At 38.0% G+C, this 11,304-nt stretch overlaps 1 protein-coding gene across 1 annotated transcript; it reads right to left on the reverse strand.

Moving 5' to 3' along the window:
- Positions 1-857: 857 nt before the first annotated feature.
- On the reverse strand, positions 858-10,546 carry LOC126779392 (uncharacterized). Its single transcript, XM_050503318.1, has 14 exons — positions 10,358-10,546; positions 9,717-9,878; positions 8,918-9,063; positions 8,782-8,842; positions 8,228-8,402; positions 7,945-8,075; positions 7,608-7,873; positions 6,473-7,477; positions 3,122-6,392; positions 2,723-2,864; positions 2,300-2,595; positions 1,918-2,205; positions 1,635-1,845; positions 858-1,559 (listed from the first exon to the last, which is right to left on the reverse strand). The coding sequence occupies exons 2-14, from the start codon at positions 9,828-9,830 to the stop codon at positions 1,438-1,440; spliced, it is 6,228 nt and encodes a 2,075-aa protein (XP_050359275.1). The 5' UTR covers positions 9,831-9,878; positions 10,358-10,546; the 3' UTR covers positions 858-1,437.
- Positions 10,547-11,304: the final 758 nt, after the last annotated feature.

The raw sequence follows: 11,304 nt of genomic DNA on the forward strand, positions 1-11,304 counted from the left end.
AAAAATTACCGTTCCTCTTTTTAAAAAACCAAACAATGCGAGCTTCTTGCTAGTACTCAACTCACTAATCATAATATAATATTTTTCGGAACCGGTAGTCAAAATAGAGCTACTAAATAATAAAAGTACGAAATATTTAAATATACAATATAAAAAATAAACAAGCAAAAATCACGTTTTGTAGTAAATATGACAATAATATAAATTATAACTTATTAAATTATTTTCATAATGCAGACTTATTTTAATGGGCACGGCTATTATATTCTTTACAAAATGCTCAATAGTTATTTTAAATTACAGTATGATTATTTTATCAAACTAACACATAATATCTTTAATCGTTTTTAATCTTATATAAAAAAATCGTGACACATGTCTGTGGTCGAACTCCGCCGAAACAGCTCGACCGATTTTTATGAAATTTGTTATGTATATTTGAGAGGTATGAGAATAGGTTAAGATTCACGAAATAAGCTCCAAACCTTCTCCCCCACGCTCTAATTTTTTAATCACGATATAAGTATTTTTGTATGAACAATATCCAAATAATTTAACTGTCTTTCGTATTTCAAACAGAACTAAATTATTTATAGTGTTTAATGACAGACTACACCGTCTCGTCGAACTTTCATCCACCCATGCGCAAGTCATTTACGAGAAGCGTCGTATATATATCCATCTTTTCCTTGTTTTAGTACATAGTTGATAGAATGCCCGTAGGATAATTACATATTTTTATACAAATCAGCTATCAGCTTTGCCTTTTGAATGTATCGTTATTTTTTATAGTTTTTGGATTTCCAATAAAATAAAATTGAGGTTTTAGTGTGAGAGAAATAAATGATACAAAAACCTTCGGTCATAATAATTTTATTCGCATATAATAATTGATTATGATACATGGAGCGCTACCGCGCACCCGTCAGCAGAAGCCGAGCGCCACTCGGCCATCTTCGCTCCAAATTACATTATTATTTATTTATATTGCATCGACATTCGTTATGCAAAAACCGTGGCTACATATTCACTAGTGAGATGTCTCGAGGCAGCATCGGTTAGTTAGACGCACAGTCCCCGCAGTGCATCGGTCGTACTCAGCGAGGCCGCCGACCTTTCGCTTTTATACATATATACTTAAAATATAACAGTCAAATAGACAGCCGGATGTCAGTCCGATCAATATATTTACATACAAACAAACGAAACACCATTCGCACACCGTGGCGGCGGCGCACCGTTCTCGGGTCGACCGAGACGGACGGCGCATCGATTCCGTACGAATCTTAAACAATATTAAAATCACTTCCATAATTTACGACTTAAAATACCGAGAACCTAAGTCTGGCGACGTCGGCGGAGGCGAACGTCTGTCGGCGCGCTCGAGGGCCGCGCGTGGGGCGGGGGTAGGCGTGAGGTGCGCGACGAGGCCTTGGCTCACTCGGCTTTCACCTCGGCAGGTGGGGGCGCCTCGCCAGCGGGCGCGTTATCGCCTGTCTCCTCCACGTTCGGCGCTACCTCTCCAACTTCGGTCACTCGTTCCGGGCCATTTCCACCGTCTGGCAGATGGAGGTTGTCATTGTAAAATGTAAGAAGGTTAATATTACAATGCATTACAGTCGCTTCCTACTCACTGCGTTGGTGGTGATGGTAGTAGAGATTGGGACGGGGTGTATTGTGAGTGCGAGGCGCGGGTGGTGCGCGATACATCGGCATGGCAGGCGCATGGGGCCGCTGGATGGGCGCCGGGTAGCGTTGCCCGACCATACCGCGATTCATTCCATTACCATTTCCGCCGCCTGTAATGTTACCGCTGCGACCATTGTTTCCACCGCCTACTAATTGCTGTAAAAGGAATTTTCATTAATATGATGTCTTTATTATGTTTGCAAATCAAAATATTCTTTAATAACATACCTGCTGATGTTGTTGATGTTGCTGGTGATGTTGATGAGGTGTGTGTGCCGGTGGCGGATGAGCTGGATGTTGCTGATGAGGCGGTGGCGCATGGTACTTGTGCTGCGGAGGTGAGTGTGGAGGCTTTTGTGGTTTTGAGGCGCCTTTAGGCGTGGGTGATGCAGAATCACAAAGAGGTGCGAATCCGTTTGCGTGTTCATGAAGAGGGCTCTTGAGCTGCTGCTGCGGTGGCGGCCTCGGTTGAGGAGGCGCATATTGCTGCTGCAGTGGTGGAGCCCGGTACTGTTGCTGTGGTAGTTATATTATATATAGTATTTAGTTTTGGTAGTTTAACAGATTGGTTAGAAAATTTATCATTATCAGGCAAAAAAAAAATCATTACCTGCATCTGCTGAACAGCAGCTGCAGCTGCGACATGCAGCTGAGACGAGAGGAACTGTGAACTGAAAGCGCTAGACTGTGCTGGCTGCGTGAATTGCAGCGGATAGTTGGGCGCAGGAGCTGTGGGCGGCTGGTAGGGCGAGTAGTACGAAGATGCCGGAGGTGCAGGCCGCGGCAAAAGGCCGGGTAGTGAGTACGGTGCCTCACCCACCGGGCCTGAATAACCCAGGTATTGTTGTTGGAACGTGTTCACGCCACCTACGCCACCAACTCCACCAACACCGCCGCCTTTGCTGCCTGATTATTTTATGATAATTAATAACTTAAGACTTTTTAAAGCCATTATGTCAATTAAATTATTACTCGTATTAATTGCTTTGACAATATTAATTTTTATTAATCATCATTTACACATTTTACGCACCAATGGCACCGATTTGTTGAGACGAGGGTTTAACAGTAGCAGACATAAGTGAATTCGAAGTACTTGAAATTAAAACTGTGCTAGGGCTGTTTCCCAATTGTCCTGACTGTCCATAGGCTGCACCACCTCCAGCTGCAGCTGCCTATAAATAATATCCACATTTACATATTTATTGAAATTTAAAAGTTTCAGATAAGAAGAATGTTAACAACATTTTTAATCAATTAATGTTTCTAGTAACAGTAATGTTTTCAATAACAAGGAAATATTTTTCTATCGGAACAGAACAATATTAAATCTTTATATAATCCTTCATAAGAATGTAATTACCATAAAGGATTATATAATAATTACATGCAATAGATCATTATATAAAACAACTTGCCATAGAAAACTCACCATGCGGTATTGACTTGGAAGGCTCTGGAACATATCTGGAGGTTGATAATTATATGGGGTGGCTGAACCAGCACCATATGGAGTTCCAGGAAATCCACCAAATTGACCGCGAGTCTGATCCAAAAAGGCACCATATAGGCCTCCTTGTTGTTGTAGTTGTTGAGACGATCCTAATATTTGTTGTGATGAATTATATAAAACAGCTGGAGGTGAAGGAACTGAAAGACCACCATAACCTCCTTGATAGCTAACATGATTGTAATGCTGAGGTGGAGGCGATTGCAATTGTTGGGTGGGCTTTACTTTACATACATTAGGAGGAGCACCAGTTTCAGTATTATTCTCTTCAAAACCAGCAAATTGTAGCTCCTCGGTACCTTCTGCCACTGCAGGCATTTCCCAAACTTTTTTAACACTAGCAATCTTTAAGTTAAGATCTGCTGCTAATGGTGAAATGGTATTAGAAGTACTCATGTGCACACCACGTGGTAATCCAAGAGTTTTTGCCGCCTTATCCTCTGTTAGCTGACCAAGATCTGAATCAAAGGCAAAATCAAGTTTCATATCTGACGAATCTTCAGCCTTTTGGGATGTATCAAAAGACATCTGTAATCCTAATGAACCTTCTGCCTCCGATACCGGCCGTCCAGATTCAGCCATAAGCTCTTGAATGGATCTCGTGCGCGATCTAACGTCTCCATTAAACGGCAAAGGTCTGGATTCAATTTCTGTCACAACTTCTTCCCCTTGGGGTTTGGCAGTGGCCGCACTGGGTTGATATTTTTGTTTCAAGGCTTCTGCTGGAGGAGCAGTCTTATAATTTGTATTCTCAAATATAATAGTTTCTACAGGAGGTGTGCTTCCATCTAGAACACCTGTTTTATCAGAAACAACAGCGCATGGTGCCACTGAAGACTTATTATCTATTGCGACATCGCCAGGTGTACTTCGCTGACTCGATTGGCATGATTTATTATCCACGACTTCTGGTGGCTCCTCAACATTACCGCGTAGAGTTTGCGAAATTGGTTTATCCCATGCATTCACTGGTGGAGGTGGTGGAGCGGCGCCGGTGTCTGGACCGAAGGTTGAAAGGCCCATTTGTTGTTTTTGTCTTTGTTTAACAAATCGCGGAGCTAAGTTAGCTTGTCGAGGTCGATCGTATTGAGTGCCTGATTTGGCAGTTACTGGAGCCGATCCTCGTGAATTTGATTTATCATTGGAACTTCTTGAAGTGGAACCATTCCGACCACCGCCCTGATTAGAGCGAGATCTAGGTTGTTTTTCATCTTTACCATTAGAACCTCTAGATTCCTTTGAATTTTTTTTATTACGGACTTCTTGGAAACCATCATCAACAGTTTCATTAGTAGTTGATATCTTAAGATCACTAATAGCCTCTGTTATTTCAGTATTCTTATTCTCTCCTTCCTTTTTAGCTGCCTGTTGGCCACGGCTATTGTTTTGACGATTAATAGAATTCTGATTACGATTACCTATTTGTCCCTTTTGTGATTGAGCAGATTGTCTTCCCCCATTTGGACGACGATGCATACCAGTACCACCGCTTTCGGAATGTTCTGACGTAGTTTCCCAATTCTCATCTTCGCCACTCATTGGGCCACCCATGGCTTTTGAACGACGATCACGTACTTTTGCAACAGATGAACTAGTACGGTTCTTGGGATTAGTCTTTTCTTTATCATCAAAGAGATTATCTTTCATATCCTCATTATCTTTTACTGCTCTATTAGCTTGACTGAAAGGACTCTTTGTATTAGGTGGTCCATAGCCAGTTACACGTTTAGCAGGTGCTGGCGGCCTATTAGTACCTTGAAAACCACCTCTACCTCGACGAGATGGCTGTCCACGTGGTGCAAATGGCTCTCTATTTTCTAATCCATCAGATATTTGTGGACTTTGTTCATTAGCGAGATGATTTGTGTCATCTGGTCTGTCTTGTTTTTTAGGACCACGTGGACTACGCGGAGCTCTTCGTCGCTCTTTACGTTCTACATTATTCCCGTCTGTGGAACCATCAGATTCACTTGCTCTGTTATTTGAACGGGAACTTCGATGTGAACGTCGTCCTCGAGATTCCCTTGATCCCCCCCAGCCCCGATTATAAACATATCCACTACTACCAAATCCTCTGCCTTTCTTTTCAGAACCAGAACCGCTAGATTTTCTTTCGACGGGCTCCTTTATCGGTATTTTATTCAAAAGTTCGTTGTTATATTGCTCGTTCTTTTTATCGTCTAATTGACGCTTTTGATTATCTTGAATATTTTCGTTAGAATTTGAATCCATTAATTTATTTCCGATTATACCAGATGGGTCAATGCTTGATTTCGATGCTATTGATTCTGTCTCCGAAACATCTTTTTCTGATTTTTGACCAGGAATTGATGATTTGACAACACTAGTTAGAGATAATTGCTCCGGCAAAGATTGCTTGTGTGTTTGTATGGTACTAGATATATTTTCTCCAGAATTATTTGGTTTGGAAGGAGTTTGGTTTGAAGAAGACTTAGAAATAGTATGAGAATCAGTAAATATAGAGGGTTGAGATAGATTAGCTGAAGAAATAGGAATTACAGTTTGAATATTTATTTGTGTATTTACTGTGTGTGTTTGTTGAATTTGAGGAGATACAACTTGTGTGCTAGACATGTGACTATTATTATAACTATTAGTTTGATTTTGAGTGGTGAGATTTGAGTTAATAAGACTATTAGAATTATTTATGTTTTGTTGCGGTGTTATTATTACATCCACAATTTCAGTACTTGGAGAATCAATCTTGCAGTCATTTTGTTTGAATGTGCCATCTTTATCCAATGGTTTTCCAGCTATTAAGTTACTTTGTTCTTCTTGTGCAACATCAGCCCATGACGCTTTGCTAAAATCTTTTTCAAATGTTTCATTTTGTGGTGAATTTGACGATGGTGTAGTTCTTCTCTCAGGAGTAGGTTGCATTGTTGAGTCTACTGAAGCAAATGGTTCCGCTAATCCACTGCTTTTTCTTTCAAAAACTTCTGTTAGTTTATCAGCAGCAGTCCTACTGCAGTGTTCCATAGTTGTATCTATTGATTTTCTGTCAGAATCATTTCTTCTGTCTTTATAATCATTAAAATCTTTGTAGGAATCTTTTGAATTAGATCTATCTAATTCGCGGCCAGATCTATCATAATCTTGCATTTCAGACCTCCATTGAGGGCCCGGCCCATCCTTATCCCTTCGTATTTCATCTTCACGATCAGAATAATCTCTGTAAATAAAAAAAAATATTGGGCATTATTATGATTAATATTTATCGAAAGTAACAAGAATTGTATTTTAGTAAGTTACCTAGAATACGAACGACGGCCATTGTGCGATGTGTGTCTAGGAGCATTGTACGGCTGTGGTTCTTGGCGTCTCTGTGCTGGTTTTCCAGTAAATGCCCAAGCTTTGTGTTGATCCTCCTCCTTGTGCTGTCTGCTTTGTTGCTGTCTTAAAAAACGAGGAGGCATATTTGCCTGAAAAGTTTTCGAAAAAGGCGCATTTGACTGGTCGCGTTCACGGTCGCGGTCTCGATCACGATCACGCTCACGATCACGCTCACGCTCGCGATCACGATCACGCTCACGATCTCGTGCGTATTCTCTATCCCTGTCTCTAAAGTCACGGTCCCGATCGACTCGATCCCTGTCATTACGTTCTCTTTCTCTGTCATATCTATCACGGTCAATGCGATTATCATTACGATCGCGATTGTCGTTACGATCCCGATCTCGTAAATCTCTTTCTTTATCACCATCCGAACGATCCCTGTTTTCTAATCTTGCTCTATCTTTATTATCCCCTAGCCTGTCACGATCACGATCCCTTTCACGATCAAACCGATCACGATTATCAACCCGATCACGGTCTCTATCTAATCGATCTTTGTCCCTGCAGTCTCGTTCACGTAAATCATTACGGTCTTTATCCTTGATGTCAGACCGATCTTTATCTCTGTTATCAGCTCTATCCTTCTCCCTGACTTCTAAGTCTTTATCTCTAATGTCATTACGATCTCGGTCGCTCCTGTCTCCTTTGTCACGAATATCCTTCGATGATTGTTGAGTCCCTTGTGGGTCGCGCATTTGGCGCCTCTGTTCTTCTTCTTTACGTTGGCGTGCACGAGCTACTGCTTGAGCAACTTCATTACTCTGTTTTTGTCTACGCTCCGCCCATAGCTGGTCTTCATCACCAGGATCCTGCATTTTGTTATCCATGCATTCATGGTCAATACTGGTTCGGGTATTAGATTTGTTGTTGACTTTCGTGGCTGGAGTTGATGACTCACCATCAGAGAAATCCAGTTTTTGACTAAAAAGAAAATAAGTTGTTGCTTTAAATCCTTTTTTTTTCTTCATAAATAATGATAAAATTATTTAAATCACAATAAAAAAATATGAGCTTGATCTCAAAACAAACAAAGCAATATAATTGAACTTACTCATAGTCGATATCATCATGCTGTGCCCATCCTGCATCACGAGAGATGTCGTCAAGCGAAGATATTTGTTCCTCGCGTAGAATTGGGCGCGCTGTTAGAACCTCAACGGCTCGTGGTGTAGCAGGCGGTCGCGGCGTTTGTCTAGAGCCTACCATGTTACTATTATTAGAGTTACTGCTCCCGCCGCTGCCACTATTGTTCCTATTATCACGTAGTGAGCTTAATGTTCCCAAGCCTATTCCAGTGCCACTGCTACCTTTCATCAGCTGTGTAAAAAATTAACATTATTAGGGAACACTTTAATCTTCAATGTACTTAACAACAAATAAAAACGCACGAAAGATGGTAGAATGGCACGGTAAGCGGGTGTTTGCTGTGTAGCAGGCGTGGAGGCGGGCGCGGCGCCGGGAGACGATGTAGTTTCTTGCCGCACGCCGGCCGTGCCACCGCACGTCCAACTGCCTTCCGCTAATAAGTAATGTTTTTTATATGTTAGAGTAAATTAATTACAATTAATGATTTAGGAATTCTATCACTAATGTTTTTATTATTATAAACTGTTTTTCTTATGATGGAACCAATTTAAGAAAAATAGATGAATTTGTAATCATTATACTAACTTTGTGGTCTTAGTTGTGGCTGTAGTATAGAATGATCTGTAGAACGGTGTGAGGGTTGAGCGGCAGCCTCTAATGAGGGGAACTCTGTGCGGAAGTGTGGTGATGAAGGTGGTGGGAGAGGTACCCATCCCCCAGATGCTGTGCCCGCAACAACACCGCTGCTCGAGGATGTAGTCTAAAAATAATAAAAGACAAACATTGTAAATATGTACATAGTAAAAAATAGGAAGTACTAAAAAAATTTTATTTGAAAAACTGTGTTTTAGTCTGGCTAAACATTTCGGACAAATTTATTAAATGTAAGGATTAGCTAATATAACATTAAATAGTGCAGTTAATATATAATTGGTAAAAATACTAAATTAAAACTAATACATATAAAAAATATTATCTAGTAACAAAGATGAAACTATTTCAGATTATCACCATCTCAAAATTGAAGCAACCTGAGTGCATTCCTTAAAATACCCATGTATTTCTAGTGGTAACTTGAATTAATAAAAGGTGTTTTTTTTTAAATCTGAAATAATATAGGTATGTAAAATAAAACTTACTATTGTCTGAGAGGTGCATGATGCTTGAGTAGTTACTGTTGCAGTTATTGTAGATACAGAACTGAAAATTTAAAATGTTATATAAGAATCCCAGTTAAAGAAGTACCGCACTAGCAAAGATTATATAAAAACTCACTTTGCGTTAGGATCTTGACCAGTTTCAGTTTTCAAAGAAGGAAGATTGGCTGGTGGGCGCCTCGCTGAAGGAACTTTTCCAAGACTTTGCATTCCATGTTTACGGCTAAGTTGAGATTTTACTGAGGACGGTTCTAAATTTTCATTCTAAAAATAATATTATGTAAATTTCATTAATTATATTATACAATAATATTAATTATATGAATTTACTTTAAATTGAATACAGATAGATAAAAAATCATACTAAGTTATTGTATTGCATAAGTATAACAAAGAAAATTTCAGTATATAAAAACTTTCATTATATAAGTCACACAGTCAAGCCTATAACTATTTAATTTATAGTTAAAATAGTAAATTATAGAAATAAACCTTCACTTCAATTTATAAATTAACTAGAATGTATTAGTCTAGACAAGGTTATTTATCAGTTCATTGACCTCACATTCAGCAAACAATGAATTATCATTTTTCTGTATAAATATAAATAATACTAAATACATTTGGTAAAAAAAATAAAATTTCAAAGGAATTTCAACAGCCGACTATTATATTTTAAAGGTTATAAAAAATTTGGGTATCAATAATTATTGCAATTCTTAACATATTGAATGATTACATATATTTCAAGCCTTAAAAAATAATGTAAATAACATTCTTTTAAAACATTATGTATTGCATGTAAAAATTAAAAGTTATACTAGATTATCGTTGTTTAATTTTGTTTATTTTGTAAAGAAAATATTTAGTATAAAATACTAATAAGATACTTTATAAAATTGAACAGCAATATATACCCTGTTGGCGCAGTACAAACTATTGATGTCCAATTTCTGATATTTTTGCTTGCCGGACGTCGGCTTGCTCTGCGCCGTAGTGCCTCCGCCGCCCGGCGTCGAGAGTGCAGACATGCTGCGATGTACACACCATCAGGAGTTCACCCTCGCACCGACCACCAACTGCAACCAGTAGTCGACGCGATACTCACTTATTCAAGCGTAAAGAATCTCACCAATCTACACTAATAATCACAAAGATTTGTCCTTCAAAACTATATCTTTGTTTTATATTTTGGCAATTGGTATTGTTTTAATACTTCACTAAACGGTTTTAATGTTAACAGTGAATATACAACACTGTAAAGTTAATTGCCCTCGACAATATAACAGAACACTTTCACAACACTGATGGTGGAACAAATTCGAGCCCAGCCCTCAGAAGTATATTGACGTGTTACATCCGTAGGCAGAGCAGACGCTGGATCGATGTCTCTTAATTTACTTTTATAAAATATTGCACTTTCATAACTGTTCACCCTTTACATGAAGTAGCTATTTACTCGAAAATAACGGTACTACAAAATACAAGCTAAAGAACGGTAAATAACAAAGTAAATTTAATAGCTTTGAGAACTAACTAATCAAAAATACACTAGTACCTTGGTCCGTTACACTTGATTATATTTTAATAAAATTATCTAAGCTCAATTGTTAATTTACAATAGAAGATTACTTTAGATTTTTTCTATAATCTACACTACCAAAACTTATATCACTTTATTTTAAGATGGCGTCTCCAAAAGACGATCTTCTATAAAATCAATAGCATGACGTCACAAAGACGCGACATAACGCACTCTGCAGGAAAACATTAGAAAATATTTTTAGATGCGTTCAAATAAAAAAAAATCCAATTAATATTAATTTTTTAGGAAAATATGCTAACTATATATTTTAATATTAACTTAAAACTTCTAAAAACATATATTTTTATTAGGAATTAAAATGCTTTGTGTAATGTGTAATATTATATTAAGATGATACTACATTTACGATTACACGTCGCGTCTGCGATAATAAGATTATGCGTTGTCATTTTTGATTTTTATCGTTTTGGAGGATGAGTTAAAATTATTTTCAAGTAACATGATAAATATTTTTGAGCACCTTCAAAAAGATACCGCAGTATGTGTGGCTTTCGTTAATATAATCTCTCATACGAGCAGAGGTAAGCACTAAGCACCGTCGCTATAACTTTTTATTATTATGTACTTTATTTACTTTATAAAAGTTTGTATATAAAACAACTACCTTTATTGTTTAACGTAAATTTTAATATTGTAAAATTATTACGTAAGTCCCATAAATAAAAATATGTATTTAAATAGTTTGATTATTGAAAATTATAGATTAATATTATGTAGTGTTCCAACGGTACAAAATTTGTATCTATCATTTTTTTTTTTCAAATAATATTTAGAATATAATTATTTAGAAATGAGTTAAAAGATGTTTTACATCTCTTACTACTCGTGGGCTTTTATCAGACGATGCAGATGTTGCAAAAGAAGAGGCGTGGAAGAAAGCTTCCGTGGTCGTGACATTT

This window comes from Nymphalis io, chromosome 2, assembly GCF_905147045.1.
Source record: "Nymphalis io chromosome 2, ilAglIoxx1.1, whole genome shotgun sequence".
NCBI classification, from domain to species: domain Eukaryota; kingdom Metazoa; phylum Arthropoda; class Insecta; order Lepidoptera; family Nymphalidae; genus Nymphalis; species Nymphalis io.

Coding starts and splice junctions, on each gene's coding strand:
- LOC126779392 (XM_050503318.1), bottom strand. CDS start 9,830: ATGTCTGCACTCTCGACGCCGGGCGGCGGAGGCACTACGGCGCAGAGC. Junction 9,064..9,716: donor GTTTGTACTGCGCCAACAGG/GTATATATTGCT, acceptor TATTATTTTTAG/AATGAAAATTTAGAACCGTC. Junction 6,393..6,472: donor GGCCGTCGTTCGTATTCTAG/GTAACTTACTAA, acceptor TTTTATTTACAG/AGATTATTCTGATCGTGAAG.